The 18,022-nt window shown below is 48.5% G+C and overlaps 1 protein-coding gene across 5 annotated transcripts in view; it reads right to left on the bottom strand.

Annotated features, from left to right (window-relative positions):
* Positions 1-18,022, bottom strand: part of DYNC2I1 (dynein 2 intermediate chain 1) — a 48,466-nt gene that overhangs the window by 18,102 nt on the left and 12,342 nt on the right. Inside the window, exons 4-12 of one of the 5 annotated variants that reach the window (XM_068549781.1) lie at positions 16,802-16,893; positions 14,308-14,601; positions 10,498-10,553; positions 9,132-9,186; positions 6,533-6,598; positions 3,775-3,852; positions 3,002-3,221; positions 1,654-1,756; positions 347-476 (exon numbers count right to left, since the gene is read on the bottom strand). In XM_068549781.1, the coding sequence (XP_068405882.1) occupies positions 347-476; positions 1,654-1,756; positions 3,002-3,221; positions 3,775-3,852; positions 6,533-6,598; positions 9,132-9,186; positions 10,498-10,553; positions 14,308-14,601; positions 16,802-16,893 (1,094 nt within the window). The other 4 variants (XM_068549783.1, XM_068549784.1, XM_068549785.1 and 1 more) reach the window with 4 other exon arrangements.

Below are 18,022 nucleotides of genomic sequence, written 5' to 3'. Positions count from 1 at the left end.
GCTGATCTTGGAGTCCCTACACGTAGGAACATACGTGCAGGACTCGGAGGCAGTGCAGGATGCTACAGCCCCACAGGAACCCAAGCAAGTGATCCGAGGTGACTTCCCGGTGACCTTCAGTAAACCCCCCCTACTTGGGGTTGTCCTCAGGGCTTGGGAGCGATCCACATCCGTGCCCAGGAGCCTCCAGGGCGCCGAGGACGCTGGCCCAACCTCCAGGTGACGAGCACATGACGCCTGCGTCCCTCACAACCACTCCCAGGTCTAACGTCCAGACAGGACACAGAGCCACAGAAATTCCTGCCAACGCACTGTACTCGCACTTGGCAGATAACCTGGTACTCACCTGCTTGGTGTTTTTTTTCCCAAAGTTTCTGATGTACATGTCGTACTCTTTCACTGGTGGGAGGTCCAGGAGGGAGAAGGTGAAGGAGAAGTCCAGGTCGATAAGCCGGAGCAGCTTTGTGCTGCGTGTCCTGGAAACAAGACGACATGACATCAGCCACGTGCAAAGGGAAGAACGGGCGGGGGAGGGAGCCCCACGAGGAGCTGGCGGCTCCGGCCAAGGGGCGCGTGAGGTTCTGCCTAGGTGGGAGCCTGAGATGTTAACAGTCACTAAGGTGGGAACCCACGCGTGGACAGCGAGGCCGCGGGGCTGCACCCCCCAGCTGTGCTGTCGGTGCCCTCGGGCCCCCGTCCCGCCTGCCCGCCGCCCACGCCGCTCTGAGGGACTGAGCCCTGGCCACTCCCGAGGGACGCGCCCAGCCAGGCGAGCTCCTGCCCTCTGCCACCCCGCCTTCGCCTGACAAGACACCGGAAGAGCCGCGCTGCTGCAGAGGTGACGGCGTGAGACCCGGGGGAGGGAAGCCCGCTCCCCGCCAGTGCGTCTCCCGGCTGACCCCACTCTCTCTAAACCTAGCGTCCGTCCCAGATCTGGGCAGACTCTTGCATCTACTCCCAGATTGTACTGGGTTTAGTACAGCAGACCATGGGCTGAGATTCTCTTCTCCACTTTCATGAACCTAGGAATTTTGCAAATTTCTGCGTTCACAGTCACGCAAGCCTGGACTCTGACGCCCGGCGGCCCTGGCTGTTCAAAGCTCACACCCACTTCCACCAGAGGCTAACCTGGAGCCTGCGCTTCGTCGTCTACATAACTGGCCCGCGGCACCCACGGAGGACACCGACACAGGAGGCACAGTGCCCGGGCACCCGACGGCAGGGCCAGTGTGGGACTCTTCGCCCATGAATCCCCAGCTGCCTCACGCGAGAAACAGCGCTGGCTCTGAGCGACGCCAACCACAGGGCAGGAGGGAGCAGTACCACAGGCGCCAGCTGGGCCAGGCCCACTCTCTGCTCGCGGGTCCCGGCCACCAGCCTCGCGGGCCCCTGACGGTGACCCTGCCGCAGCCGTGACATGGGGGCTCCCAGGGCCCCCCAGAACTAACACCGATGCTAGGGCCGAGCTTGTCTGCAGCACTGCACACCCGCACCAGGACACAACATCTGGACGCGGGGAAACGGAGCACAAATGAAATCACGTGCCTGAACGCCAGCAGTGAAAACAAAACAAGAGCTTATTTTTAAGGGTATGTTGAAGAAAAGTGTATTAAAACTCCCTAATTCCTTCTGCAAAGTTCCCAACACACCTACTTTTGCTTAAGGGCCTGAGTCCGACTCTTCTGGCGGCGAGAGGCTGTCGCAAAGTCCAGGAAAATCCCACAAGCAGGGGTTTCGGAGGGGGAAACGTCTGCAGCTGCACACACACAAAAAGCGTTTTCGTGACACTGAAACGTTTCTTCAAGCAAGAGAAATCAAGAGTAAACCAACTAGAAGCATGCAAACCAATTATGTTCAGTAAGGTCTTTACACATAACTAGTGTTAAACATCTTCGACGAGCATTTAAGAACCACTCCAGCTACCATCATCTAAAACTTTCAGCAACAAACCAAAACTTCCTACGCATGTGCCAATCGCACTACGTTTAGAAATATTTAAGAATACATGTACGAGGCAGTCCTCCACTCCCGCCCCACTCTCCCCCTCCCCCTCCAAAAAGTGTGTCCTCTGGTAAGGGAGTTGAGATGTGAATGCACAAAACAACTGAAGAACAGAGACAGATGCAAGTTAATGCTGGATCAGCCACTCACTGTGGCAGAGAGAAAACAGGCAGACACGGGCAGGGGTTCGTCAGGTCACAGGGTGCAGAGGTCGTTGGCCTGGTGACCCACCGTCAACTGCCGAAGGCTCCCACCAGGACGGACAGCTCGGGCCCTCACCCTCCCGTGCAGACAGCCTCCGTTGCCTCTGTCCCCTAAGGATTTCTGCGCTTCCCGTGCAGAATGACTCCCGTCTTTGTCTACGCATTTATTTCAGTTGTATCTTACTCTGTCTTCTCATTCCTCTTGTATACATGTCTGAACTCCTGCAAAGAGTGTGCCCTCTCCTGCCGTCTTACAGCTCTATCAGACCCGCCAGGCACAGCCGGCTCCCGGCCAGGGCACCCGCCTGGAGGCCGCGAGCAGGTTGCTGACCGAGCGCCTCCTGTTTCTCACCCCTCAGAACCCCTGGCACTCAGGACAGTCAGAAGCGTTTATGAAAAGAACGCTCCTACCCTTACAAGTAACCCTATCATACCCAGATGCCGAGAACTTCTGAGCAAAATACATTTCCAATCTCCTAAAGAAAATCGCTGGGAGAGGACAGCTCCCTGGGGAACAGACCCTGTGCCGCCATGCTGCCCCTCTGACACGCCCGGGCCTCCTGCCGACCCTCACGTTCCTCTGTCAGAAAACCAGCAGCCTGTGCAGCTGACGGATGACTCAGCGCAGGGAAGGAGCAGGGCTGCGCCCAGGCCCCCCGTGCTGAGCAGAAAGACCCCCAGTGCCGCTTCCTAACCTGAGCCTCCACAGGCATCCCTGGGGCCCTGAGCACCTGCCGGGCGCCGTCACGGGGGCGGAGGGGCTGGGAGCGACGCGGGACCAGCACGCACTCACGTACCCGGCCCCGGCCCCCTGCCACGCTCCGTGAGGCCTTGCTTCTCAAACAGCTTTGAGGACAGCTCGCTGACCCGCTCATTCTCCGCGTGGATGGCTTTCTGAATTTCCTGTATCTCCCTCCTTCTGGCCAGAGGAAGCTCTTCCGCCGTCTCTCCCAATTCAGGCTCACGTGCAAGATCGTCATCGTCCCCGTCACAGACCTCAAAGTCATCCTCGTAGTCCTGCAAACAGTAACAGACACGCGCACAGCACAAAACGCACAACTTACAGTCTGGAACAGACATGGTCCTCAGCGCGGCTCAGGGCGACTTCTACAGCTCGCAGATTTCAACATCACTGCATCACAAACCTGTATAAACTGCTGCGTCTGTTTTCCTGCATCAGTATAAACTCTACAGAACTACGGACACTGAGAGCTCTGAATGAACAATAATATGCAAACGCCTTTGTGCTGAGAATGGGAGTGCATGTGCACGTAAACGTGTGCTACATGTATACTCCACGTAGACGTACACATATATACGCATACACACGTGCACATATACGTACACATTTGATTGCAGTGCACTAACAATAGCTTAAATAGAAAAACCACTTAATTACATCATATTGGTCAGCAATGGTAGACATATAGCAAACTTTTTATAGGTGCCAGACCTAAATCAAACAGCTATGGAGTATTGAGAGCAATAAAAAGAGAAAAAAAACTATTAAGTTACTGATTTTAGAACAAATTATCTTTAAGCTGAGAAAATTTTAAATTTTTATACCTACTTCAAAATCATCTTCAAAACTGGCTGCATATTCATCAGCTCCAGCATTTTCTAAGTCAATGTCTTCCTTTTCAATTTCCTAGAGGTAGAAATCAAACATAATTAAAATATTCAATCATAAGTTGACTCTTGCAAATAGGTTGGGAAAATACATGTTTTCTCAGATTCACTTGATGTTGCTAATATTAAAACGCAAATATTTATAAAACTAACATAACCTAATTACAACTCTTAAAGAAATACCCTAACTTATAAGTATAGCCAGAAAGAGAAAACAGTGAACAATCATATTCTTTTTGGGAAACCTCTATAATTCTGATGGCTAAAGAAAAAAGGTGTGGTACTTCCCTGGTGGCGCAGTGGTTAAGAATCCGCCTGCCAATGCAGGGGACATGGGTTCGAACCCTGGTCCGGGAAGATCCCACATGCTGCGGAGCAACTAAGTCCATGCACCACAGCTACTGAGCCTGCGCTCTAGAGCACGCGAGCCACAACTACTGAGCCCACGTGCCACAACTACTGCAGCCCGTGCGCCTACAGCCATGCTCCACAACAAGAGAAGCCACCGCAATGAGAAGCCCGCACACCACAACGAAGAGTAGCCCCCGCTCGCCACAACTAGAGAAAGCCCGCGCGCAGCAACGAAGACCCAACGCAGCCAAAAAAAAAAAAAAAAAAAACCAATGGAACAAAATTTTAAAAAGAGAAAAAGAGAGAAGGTATTATACAAACAACCCACAGACTGGCACTCAGCACTGCCTTCCCCACTGTGCCTCTCACCCATGATCACAGCCCGGCATCTGCAGTTAAGAACAGACACACAGACACACGTGCTCAAGCACTCGCCAGTCAGGTCCCATGTGACGCACCACAGCTCCAGGGATCAGGACGAGCCCACGGCCCTGCCCCACAAGCAGGCAGATGGGCTGCTCTGCCCCTGGCCCGGCCATCACTGACCACCGCCAGCCTCCGTTTCTCCCCTGAAGTCTGAGTAAGTCCTGCAGTGGACGTGTGCTCAGTCGTGCTCCGCAGGTTTGGGGAGCTGCACGTGTCACCCTCAGGCCGACCCAGTCCGGGTCTGAGGGACGAGGAGGAGGGTGCCGGGAAGACGGAGCAGAAAGACGTTCCAGGTCTCCAGGCCAGGAGGTGGCAGAAATGAAATACAGGTTCAGGAAACTCACACTTGCCCCCAGGGCTGCTCCTTCTCTTGTCCACCTCCGCTCCCCCTCGCCCGATTTACTGGTGACGTGGCACCTCCACTGCGCACAAGCCTACACACCAGGAGCCCGCCAGGACCCCGCTCTCCCCGCCTGCCAGCCGGCCCTCCGCCCCAACCCTGCCACCCCCCACCGTCCCTGCCATGTGCCCTCTCGTGCCCTCGGAGTTCAGAGGCAACCTTCTGAGCAGGAAATCTGATCACGCCACACCTGCTTCACACCCACACAGCTCCCCAGCGCCCGTGGCGGACACCCCAAGCACCACAAATTCAATCACCAAAGGGGCTTCCGTCCCCATCCTGGAGGAAGAAGCAAAACATGCCTGGCGCCTGCAGGCAGGACAGACGTGGGGAGGTGAGACCCACCCGCAGGGCTGGTGCAGAGGTGAGCACTGCTGATTTGCCCAGGGGCAAGGAGACGACTCGCAGGCTTTCGGGGTTCAAACAGGACAGATGCTGGGGATGGAGGGCAGAGGGCAAGCCTGGGGAGCGTGGACCACCCAGGAGGCGGGGCCGAGCGTGCGTCACCCAGGAGGCGGGGCCGAGCGTGGGCCACCCAGGAGGAGGGGCCGAGCGTGGGCCACCCAGGAGGAGGGCTGACAAGCTCGGAGCTCAGGAAGGAGGCTCAGGAAGGAGGCGGGAAGGGCTTCATCTTCTCTCCAGAATCCAGTGCCCTGCCGTGTGGTGACCAGTGCCAGGAAGTCAGTGATCTGAGCCACAGAGAAGCCAGCTGAGCCTCAAAGTGGCCATTCGGTCCTGACCCCGGGGATGAGGACGTGGCCCTGCAGGCCCAGAGGACCAAAAAGCTGCCCCACGAGAAGGTGCTTTCGGCACATCGTCATACAAAGTCACCATACGTTACGGTGAGTGACATGCCACGTGTAGGGTACCAATAAACAGGACCCTGCTGATTGAGAAGAGGAACTAAGACAAACGTCATGCAGGAGTTTTAAGCAAAACTCACAGCATCGCAAGCTCACCGCGTGCCGGCAACTCATCCCTCAGCAAACACCCACGGCTTCACGGTGCCCAGGGCGCCCGTCAGGGGCAGACAGGAGGACGGTGCCAAGAAAGCGTTCCTCCACCTCCCACGGGGGCCCTGAGCAGAGAGCTTTCTGCTTCACCCTGCAGTTTTGGAGAGAGTGCCTTGGCGTCACCAATGGCCTCTTACAGGAGGAGAGGGCCGTATCCTTTGCCTCTGGTTTGGCTTTTATTTCTGAAAATTATCTGCTACGTGGAATATGTCTCACTGACAGTGGCCTGAATCGTGTCTCTGTGATGCCGCTGTTCAGTTTCTTTCATTCTCCCCAGACCTGCTTTCAACGCAGAGCAACACCGAGGAGGCTGAGGACTCGTCCAGCCCACGCTCCTCAGGAAGCCGCACACCAGAGGGCAGCACGGGGCACACACGCAGCTCCCCGTCCGTCCTAATGTCCTGCTGCCCAAAAGGAGGAGGGATCACCCCCAGAAAACACACCGCGAGAGCCGGGACACGAGTGACCGCGCGCGTTGGGACAGAAGCAGAGACATGTCCTCTCCTTACCAAGGCCTCTTCGCTCCCTAGCCTCCGGGCCAGCTTCCACGCCGAGGGGCCCTCTTCGCGGCCATGCTGGGGGACAGAGCACAGCTGGTCAGCGCGGAGGGATGGAGGGAGGGTCCCAGGGCAGCCACAGGGCCCACCCCCCCTCCCATGGGGACGCAGGTCCTGACTCAGAGGGGCACTGGCGGTGCGACTTCACACAGGAACTCAGCCTCTCTGGGCCTCGGTTTTCTCTTCCAAGAAATGGGGAGAACTGTGAACCTTCTTCCTTGTGCCAGTGAGGCGGCACAAAACCATCTGGTGCAAAAGAGTGGGGAGTGCGCGGCATATCACCATGAAGAAAATGAGCAGTTTTCCACGTGTCCAGAAAATTATTCTGGCATATTGTGGGCTCTCCATAAACGCTGAAGAATGTTGATGCTATAAAATATATGACCCAATCATAAGCCAGAATGAGCTGCCAAACATCTTCAAAATCACTTCTGGGCTCTCTTAGGGGGAAAAGGCATCACATATTTTGCTCCTTTGGCAAAAAAAAGAATGTAAAATGTCTCATTCATAATTTTTTATATTGGTTACATGTTGAAAGAATAATATTTCAGAAATGTTAGATTATATATGTTATTGAAATTAATTTTATGTTTCTTTTTTAAGGTGACTACCAAAAATTTAAAATTACAAATGTGGCTCATATTATAAGTCTAGTGAACCATGCTAACACTTACCAAAAAAATTGGGAGACAGAGGAAAACATTAAAAACTATATATTTTCATCCAATAATTCCAGTTCAAGAAATTTAGGGCTTCCCTGGTGGCACAGTGGTTAAGAATCCGCGTGCCAATGCAGGGGACACGGGTTCAAGCCCTGGTCTGGGAAGATCCCACATGCCGCGGTGCAACTAAGCCCGTGCGCCACAACTACTGAGCCCATGTGCCACAACTACTGAAGCCCGCGCGCCTAGAGCCCGTGCTCCACAAGAGAAGTCACCACAATGAGAAGCCTGCGCACCGCAACAAAGAGTAGCCCCTGCTCGCCACAGCTAGAGAAAGCCCATGCGCAGCAACGAAGACCCAATGCGGCCAAAACAAATAATAAAATAAAATAAATAAAAGCCTTTCTCTAAAAAAAAAAAAAGAAAGAAAGAAATTTACCCACGAAAAGTAGGAGGGAGATCTGTATCATTAGGACTGGAGGGGTTTCCACAACAAATTAGGAAAAACAGTATATGCTGCATGGGGTGTATGTGTGTATAAAACAGAAAAAAAGGCATTCAAATCCCCCAAATATATATATCAAAATAGGATTGTGAAAGATAATATAGAAAAAAAGATTATGTGGGAAGAATTATTTGTAAGGCTAACTTTTTTTTCTAAGGTGTGGCTACAGCTAGACAGTAAGGGATCCCAACCACTGCCCAAAAGTGAATGAATAAAACATCCTCACATCAAACAACACATGCTGCATGACCTGATTTATGAAAGATTACTGTGCTTTTGTGTATGTATATGGAATAAAGACCCGTAAAGACATGGCACAAGATGCTAAAGACAGGTATCTCACAGGCCAGGGTTTCAGACAACTATCAGAGAACGAAAACGATTATTCTTCACAAGTAACAGAAGCCAAAATCTGCTTGCCACATTATCTATAACAAAACAAAAACCTAGGAAGTGGTTTGATAATAATTTTAACACCATAGTATACAATTCTAGAGATACTAAATAATCATTATGAAGACTCTTCTGACGATAATTATGAAAACGGTATAAAAGATGAAGACTGGGAGTTGTGGTGTCCTGAGTGACACCATATCACCGACACGTGCTTCTCGAGTATACGCACACGTGGTCCGGAACATGAAACTATTACACCTTATGACTTGCATGTGCTTCTCGAGTATACACACACGTGCGCACACACACATGCTCGCACACTAGTCCAGAACATGAAACAACTACGTAAGGAGTGGGGCCATGCGGGCGTCAGTGATAATAACAAATGTTTGACAGAATTCGCCAGTGAGGTCATCTGAGCCTGGGTCGCTTTGTGGAGAGATTTTCTACACTAACACAATTTTGTTACTAACCACAGATCTACTCAGACTTTCTGTTCCTTCTTGAGGCAATTTCACCAATTTATATCTTCCAGGAATTTCCCTTTCATCTAAATTGTCTAATTTGTTAGCATGAAATGCCGTCATTCTATTAGTGAAAGTGGGTGCTAAAGTCTCAATCACTGTTGAACTTTCTATTTCTCCCTTTAATTCTGCCAGTTTTTGCTTCTCGTATTTTGCGTCTCTTCTGTGAGGTGCATGTTCATTTATACTTGTCACATCCTCCTGGAAGCTAATTATTTTATTACTACCATACGTTCCTCCGCCTCTAGTGCAGCCACTCAGGCTCTGTTACAGCTGCTGTTTGATGGTTTACCTTGTCCATCTTTTTACTTTTAATCCATTTGAGTCTTCTAATCTAAAATGTATCTCTCATGTGCCTCCTGGAATCGCCACTCAAATAAGCCATCTGCAAACAAGGCCCGCCTCCGGGTCTGAGTCGCAGGACCACGCCCACTGCATAACAGAATCAGTGTGAAGTGTCTTACCTTCCTTCTGGAGTCTTTATCTTTCCCGTTATTCCTCTCTAAATTCTCTGCATGCCTAGGAAGCAAATATGATCAAAATCAAAATTAATTTTAAACGAAGACTTGAAAATTAAAACATTGACATCCCAGTGAAGGCTCAGCAATTGATAATGATTAAGAATGGCAGTAGGCTGGCATATTTGCAAAGCATGCTATATTAGAACTATGAATACTAAATCCTTTTTAAACTATTTTTACTATTTCAGCAGTAGTACAAGATAAGAAATATCTTCAGTAGAGAGAGAAGAAACTATGTGTTTTAACAAACTTGTGTTTGTGTATGAATCTATATCCTTATAAGAGTTCTAGAATATTCCTGTAATTTTATTAGAGAATCTCCCAAATGTTATTTTGTGTTTAATATAATATTTGTATTTCCAAAAGAAAGACTTATCTTGAAATATGTTCTATTCTTTAATCGTATTTTATATGTTTACCTGGGACCTAAAATAAAGGCTTTCAAAATTGCAAGTTGATTCTCAATTTTTGGAACTTACATTCATACCAATTCAATACAGCATATGTTTAAAAACATACAGAACCAAGCAAAAGCTTCACTGTGCATTCCAGCAGATCTGCAATATAAAATCCAGGAATCTGCACCCCCAGGTTTAAGTACTAACTTTGTTCAAACCTGTAAGAATTTGGGCAAGGCATTTAACCTGAGTCTTCCTAATCCGCGAAAAAGAATTACCAAATATAGTTGTCACAAAGAACAAATTATAACCCAGAGCTCATATGCAAAATGAGGGTTTACACACAAACTCTAACCTGTAATCTTCATAAACCGCACAAAATAGGTATCATCTGAGCTGCACCAGAAAAGATGAGGCTCCAAGGGGCCACCCAACATCCCAGGGAAGATGCAGATGTGCAGCGGCCAGGCCAACGCCCTTGCCTTTGTCTGACTTGCAAACATTGGGCAGCAGGGGTCTGCGGGCGTGTCTGCGCTTAGTGTTTAGGGGACATGAACCACAGGCCGGTAAAAGGTGTGCAACAGCCCACCTGCAGACGCTCTCCCCTCGCAAAGCGGAGACTCCCAAGCGAGTCGGTCCCCCAGGTGAGGGTGGAGGGTCTAATGCTGCATGAGCAAGTATGTAAAAGGCAGAACAGGACTAATGATTCATTGACATAACGAGCTTCCAAGCTCCACGAGTACACCAAAAATACAATTTAGAGGGCTTGCATTGAGAGTAAATGAGGTGTGCCTATAATTTATTCTCACTTACTGGCCCCAGTCAGGCCCCACAAGCAGAATTCATTTTGAAGCTCTGTGTGGGAACCGTGCTGTAAACAGAATAACCAACCAAAGGACGAGTATCCTTACTGGCTTCCAGTACCATCTCTCTTCGAACTTGCGCCTCGGTTTCCGCGTTCACCATTCTATCAAAAAAAATTCCATAACCATTCATTAGAATGTCATAATGAATTAACCATAATTAGTGAACTCTGTAAAAGGAGTCACGGGCTCAGAATTTAACAACAGCATCGATGTTACCGGCATCTCTTAAAATAACCGTTTTCACAACCTCTCCTTAGTAAGTAAGGGACTTGACATAAGGGAGACGATAAGGTACACCAAAAGGTGGTTATTTGTTACCTGAGTAATGTTACCCAAGTAAAAGAAACTTATACTTAACAATTTCACATAATTTTCAGAAAATCAAACGAGATCCTTACACGTTTTCAAACGATAGACTTTCAAAAACATATGGAACATGGCTATTTCACAAATCCATGCACCTATAGAAAAAAATTTAAATGACTTTCTCTTGAATTAAGTGAATTTCTAAAAACAAAATTAAAATCAACGTACGAAGGTAGGTCGTTTAAAAAAAGAGCCATCTGCTGAGTAAGCACTGGCCAGAAACGCACTTGGAGGGAGGGGCTGAGGCCACTCTGTGACAGGAGGGTGCGGGGAGGCGGCGCCACACCTCCCCAGGGCAGTGGGGCTCCAGACCCGGGGTGATCCATGAAAAGCAGAGCGGAGCAGAAGAAGGGCCAGCAAGCAGGGCAAGTAGCAAACGCCGTGAAAAAGTTAAAATTCTTCAAACACTTTCTGTGACCAATAAATTTTACTTCTAGGAAATTATTCCTAGAAAACAATCAGACATGTCTTAAGAGTTTCAATCTGTCATCACAGAATAATTTATAATATCAAAAAAATTACTGACCTTAATGTTCAATATTAGGTTACCTGTAAATAAATGAGGTTATGACCACAACAGAATACCAAACAGCTATTAAATGTCCCAGTGTTAAAAAGTATTTCCCAGAATTGCCCGTGAGCCACAATTACTGAGCCTGCGCGTCTGGAGCCTGTGCTCCGCAACAAGAGAGGCCGCGATAGTGAGAGGTCTGCGCACCGCGATGAAGAGTGGCCCCCGCTTGCCGCAACTAGAGAAAGCCCTCGCACAGAAACAGAGACCCAACACAGTCATAAATAAATAAATAAATAATAAATAAAAAATTTTAAAAAAGTATTTCCCAGAATAAAAAGAAAAAAGAGCGTAATTCCAATCTTGCATTTTTAGAAAGCTCATTTATGTACAGGAAAAGGACTGCAACTAAATACACACATACTACAAGATGGATCACCTCTGAGCCTGGGGTCACGGGTAATTTCTACTTTTTTATTCTTCCTGTGTTAAAATAATCTTTCCAAAATCAATTAGAAAAAAGTATAATTACATGTTTAACAGGAAGAACAGTCTGGCATCAGTCTATAAAATAGAGTGGAACGGAAAAAGAATGAAATCGGGAGTGCTAGGTAGGAAAAAAATATGATTTAATCGCTATCAAGGTACAAAAATGGAGAAAAAGTAATCAGGTTAATTGTAAGAAATAAATTTAAGTGAAAAAGGAGACCCAGCACTGGCGGGGCCTGGACCCAGGCTGCACGTGGGCTCAGGTGACACAGCAGGGAGGGCCACCCCATCAGCACAGTTCCTGGTTCCAGCTGTATGGGCTGGTGGGGAGGCTTCTGCGCTAGGAGCCGACGTTCACAGCAACATGTGAAGTCACCTGCCCAGGGATGGCAGTGCCCCAGGTCATGCTGGATTCTTCCACTAAAGAAGTCATTCTTGGTCAACAACCTCTAGAAGGCACTCTGTTGTATTTATTATACTTAATCACACCCTCTCCATCCCTAATCAAAAACTGCAGCAGGCACACATTAAAAGACACATGCAATGAAAAGTGATGAATCGGAATGCAGATGAAGTGAGCACTTGCTCAGGAGAGCACACATCCCTGGGAACAGTCCCCGTTTCCACCTGCCATCCTGGCATCATTACTACCAGTGCTCCCCTGCACTTTATAGTCACCTCAGCGAAAATTACACCAATCACCAGGCTAACACAGTAACTAAGCTGAAAAGTATATTTTGAATGCCTGAAAGCCAATGCAAAGAAAATGCTAATTATACGATGCTCACCAGTCACTCCTGACATTATGATGTCACCTACTCACTTGTTTCTTTCTTTATTGCATGGCTTCTGCAATGGAATGCAAGCCCCACGGAAATGAGAACCTTTGTTTTGTTCACAGCTGTGTCCTTAGCACCTAGAACAGTGGCCGGCACACAGTGGCCCGTCAATAAATATGAACAAGTTGGCTAAAAAGGAAGTTTGTCAACCGTCCTGGGACTAACATTATGTTAACCCTTATGTAAGGAGCACTGTTGAAGGCATAGGTTTTATAAAGAGGCAGAATAATGTTCTTTGTGGGACCATCTCTTATATCCACCTTTAATGAAAGCCAAAGGTATACACATGACATGTCCAAGGAAGGTGTTTCTGTGGGGAATGAAGCATGTCATTTCTAGTAATTAAAGTTGATCAAGGGAATATAAAATAGGCAGGTTCAATAAAATGCTAGTGATAGGATCTAGGTGGTGGAAATTCTGTCAACTCTGCTGGATGTTTGAAAATGTTCTTAATAAAATGTTGGGAGAAAACCCTGAAAAGGTTTTGATCTATGGAAAGAGATGCAAAAGACAAGGGGAATAAGCACCTGTCCACAAGGGTCTCGTGCTCAATCACCAGCCTTCTGCTTGTTGACAAGTCCGTGGTGAGGAACATGAACACACCGTGTGGCTGATCCAAGGCAGGCCTGGGGCTCAGACCACATGTGTGTGTACGTGTGACACACGGTGCTGTCCTAGAGCTGCTAAGAAGCACGACCCACGTCCTGGGCCAAAGGAGGGCAGTGGGCTGTGGGCGACACGGTGGGTTCTGGTCCCGCTGCAAAGAAAGGTGTGGTAGAATGCGGTCACGCCCACTTCAGTCCGGAAACACAGAGCAGCACAAAATGTACACACAAGAACAGATACACCAAAATGACTGCAGGAAAATATTAAGCAATTACAGTCATTATGTGTGGAAGGGAAATCAGACCCTCTGCCATCAACAGTTCTATTTTTGTGTTTTGTTTTTTTTGCAAACTTAAACTACCAATTCTGGTTGAAATATTTTGCTAAATTATTCCCTTAATTTCCACTTTAAAAAATATCAGTTTCTTTTTTAATGTTAAATTTCAAAATGTTATGACAGATTTCTGAATATATGTTAAAAGTACATTCACAGGGACTTCCCTGGTGGCGCAGTGGTTAAGAATCTGCCTGCCAATGCAGGGGACACGGGTTCAAGCCCTGGTCCGGGAAGATCCCATATGCCGCGGAGCAACTAAGCCCGTGCACCACAACTACTGAGCCTGTGCTCTAGAGCCCGCGAGCCACAACTACTGAGCCCACATGCCACAACTACTGAAGCCTGTGCACCTAGAGCCCGTGCTCCGCAGCAAAGAGAAGCCACTGCAGTGAGAAGCCCGTGCACCGCAACAAAGAGTAGCTCCTGCTCGCCACAACTAGAGAAAGCCCGGGCACAGCAACGAAGACCCAACGCAGCCAAAAATAAACAAATGAATAAATTTATAAAAAATATATATATATTCGCCATATAATCCAAAGCCTCCACTTCACGCCTCCCAGAAGATCAGTAATCTCCGCACGTTGATCACGTAACACAGACCTGAATCACGCTTTCACCAAGGTCACCACCTTTAGGCAACAAGCCCATCACCTGGCTGCGTCCCGATGCACCTTCCCTAAGGGAGCTGGACGGTCAGGAAACGGTACCTCGGCCTCCCGCCTCCTGTGCTCCTCCTTCTCGTCCACGCTGCCTCGCTGCTTCGCCTCGTCCACACGGAAGCCTTCCTTATGGAGTTTTTCTTTATGCCTTTCTTCCCTTTCCTTGTCAGAGAATGAACTGCTTTTTTCTTTTGAATACTTCTCTCTTTTCTCCCTCGTGCTGCTTTTTTCTCGATGTTTCTTTTCTCTGTCTGGTTCTTTCTGCTTCCTGTGTCGTCTTTCACCTTCTTCTTTATAGAGCCAATACTTGAGAGGATTGTCTTTGCTGTCACCATACTGCAACTTTGAACGTGACATTGAAAAACACATGAGCGTATAAAACAGACGCCTGCTGTCTTATATACACATTACAGCAAACACAGGGGAAGACACAGAGCTCCCCTGGCTCTCGCTCCCCTGTCCTGCCGCGGGCACCTTCCCATACTCACCTGGCGACGGGAGAGGAAGCCGCGCAGACCACACACACACACACACGCACGCGCACACACACACACGCACGCACACACACGCACGCACACACGCACGCGCGCACACACATACACACACGCGCGCGCACACACACACACGACAACAGACACCACAGCCAGCAGCCTCGCCCTAAGAGGGAGCATCGTCCCAATTCCTCCGCATGGCAGACACCCTTGCCCTTCCTGCCGCCCTCTCCTCGACTCCCCCGCGTCCTGAGCGCTACCAACACGCAAGGCCCTCCTGAGAGAGCCATGTGACTTGTCTGGAAGGACATCCACTTCCGTGGGCGCACACTGCGCCTCTCTTCACGGCACACAGCTCACATGTCTGCCCCCACCCGCAGGGAGATGGTTCAGCCGTCCCTGCATCCCACAAGCCCCCAGGGGTGTCCAGTGACCACGGGCGCCGAGGCCACAAGGCAGCGAGCTGCGAGCTTGTACGGCGGGTCGTGAGCGCCCGGCTTGGGGAGCACCACCACCACGTCTCAACAGGACCCAAACCGAACCGTCCTTCTCCGTCCACTCAGGGCTCCTCCGCCTCTGTTCCCCGTGGTTCCATCCCCTCCAACACTCTGTGGACCACCCCACAGCCCCCACCTGCTCTGCCCATGGCCACCAGGATAACCTTCCCAAACAGAAACATGGAGAAGCTCCTCAGGTGTGAAGTTAGATTCCTGCACCCCCATCACAGACTGAATTCTAAGGGAATTAAAGATTTACCATTAAAAAATTATGAGGACCCAGAACAAAACACAGGCGACTCCTTACATAACACCAGTGTGGGGGAGAGGGCTCTCCAAGCATCACAACAACAACAGAAATAAGGAAAGACAGACCTGACTACTTCATAACTTTAAACTTACTTATAAAAATAATGATTGCACAGTAAAACAAACAGAACACTGACATATATAACTAGCAGAGAGTTCATCTTTAAAGTATTCTTAAAGTTAACAATACACCCCACTAGACAAGTACACAGACACACACAGGTAGTAACTCATAATAGGACAAAAAACCTTTTTATAAAATGCCCTTTGGGGACTCCCCTGGTGGTCCAGTGGATAAGACTCTGTGCTCCCAATGCAGGGGGCCCAGGTTCGATCCCTGGTCGGGGAAATAGATCTCACATGCATGCCGCAACTAAGAGTTACATGCCACAACTAAGGAGCCAGCGAGCCACAGCTAAGGAGCCTACCTGCCGCAACTAAGACCCAGCACAACCAAATAAATAAATAAATAAAAATAAGTATTTTTTTAAAATGCCCTCTGCTTCTGAATCAAATTAGCAAATGTTAAAAATTATGATAATGCCCAGTTGCTGCTTAGGACATGGGGAATCACACTCTGATGATATGAACAATTACAGTCTAATGTAATACAAATGGGCTAACACTTACTTTGATCTAGCAAGTTCACTTCCAGAAATTAATCATAAGGAAATAATTATGAATAAATGCAAAAAGTTTACACCATGGATGTTTTTACAATACAAAAAAAATTTAGAAGCAACATAAGTATCCAAAAAAAAGCAGATGTGTCCAGAAAACATCATTGAATACTGTATCATGCAGCCATTAAAATACTACAGACAGATATGATAGCTTAGAAAAAATGCTTAAAATGTATTAAACAGTCATAAAACAGTAAAAACAGTTATAAAACAGTAAAAATGCAACTTAAGAAAATAAAGTTTCTATGTACATATCCAAACACATACACATATATGAATATAGGTACATAAACCTATAGGACATATATCTAAACATTATCAGTAATTATCTTTGTTTTTTATTTTTTTTCTTATTATTATTTGCATTTTGTAAATTTTCCAAGATAACCAAGGTTTACTCTTGGAATCGGAGAAACACACTTGACTGTGAGAACTTAGTGCCTGAGAACTGTCTTTGGTCTTAGATTCTGTTTTACAGTATTTTCCAGAAGCCCTCTAACGCCCCTGCCTGAGCGCCCTGAGCTTTGCAGCTGGAGCCCCTCCCAGGCCTCGCCCTGCGTACCTTTCTTTCTCGGTATCTTCTTTCTCTCTTCTCATCTCCTCCCTCTGAGTCCTCATCTCTCCGTTCCCCCTCTGCAATTCTTGCTTTACTTACTACAAAAATAAAACAGACTTTTAACATTCTGAAACTTTAGCACATCAAAAATATCTTCTAACATCCTGCTGCAGTCTTTACTGTAGATATCACACAGTAACACATATGAAAACATATTCGTTAATTAAAACACATTTTCCAATCTCAAGAATGGAAAGTTCTAGAATCTAAACTTAAAATGGAACAAAGAAGAAGGAAACCTGGAAAGCGTATCAAGAGGAATGCCTGGGAACCCGAGAGGGGCCCCAGCCCAAACACAGGCCTTTGCAGCTCCTGCCCTGGACTGAGGTGCTCAGGGAAGCAAAGTCCAGTCCAGCTGGGCAGACGTTCATCCGCAGGGAAAAGCCGGCTTCGGATGAACTGGGGGACTGCTCCCCGCCCAGGGTCTCCCACAGCCCCGCTGCCTGGGGCACATGGATGCAGGAGGCCCTGTGATGCAGGTGGGTGAGGCTGAAGCTGGCACCCACCCCACCCCATGATCTCTCCCTGCCACGGGGGAACCCAATAGAACCACCTCACTCACTGCTGACGCCTGCAGCCCCACTCAGTAGAGAAAAACTAGACTTTCACTTTTGAATTTGCACCAAGTTATTAGGCTTAAAACTAAAAGAATCCACATTTTTAAAGGTGAGGACAAATTCAACATACAGAGATCATCGAAACAAAGTTCATTCACTCCAAAAGTATTCACCAAACCTGACCACTTTCTAAGAGCCTGGGGTACACGAGATCAAAACAACCGGTGGGGGTCCCCTGGGGGGAGACAGGAGTGAAGGGCTGGTTTCCGAGAGACTGGAAGAGAAAGAGTGGGGGGTCAGGATGATCCCCAGGATTTCTGACCTAAGGAAGGAAGGGAGGGCCCCGGGGATCCAGGGGAGACACAGAGGAGACGAGGGAAGAGGCACGAAAACAACCAGGAGAGGAGGGAGGACCGTCAGAGTCTAGTTGTGCAATGAGTCTCTCCAGAGCAGCCCACTCAACACTGCACTAAAAAACCAGATCAGGCAGCAGACCAAAGGGCTGATCTGAAACCAAAACAGACTGTATTACTAAACAGTACCGGGCTTCCCTGGGGGCGCAGTGGTTAGGAGTCCACCTGCCAGTGCAGGGGACACGGGTTCGAGCCCT

This window comes from Eschrichtius robustus, chromosome 8 (assembly GCF_028021215.1).
Source record: "Eschrichtius robustus isolate mEscRob2 chromosome 8, mEscRob2.pri, whole genome shotgun sequence".
In the NCBI taxonomy this organism is placed as follows: Eukaryota; Metazoa; Chordata; class Mammalia; order Artiodactyla; family Eschrichtiidae; genus Eschrichtius; species Eschrichtius robustus.
This window is presented reverse-complemented; position numbering and strand designations above follow the sequence as displayed.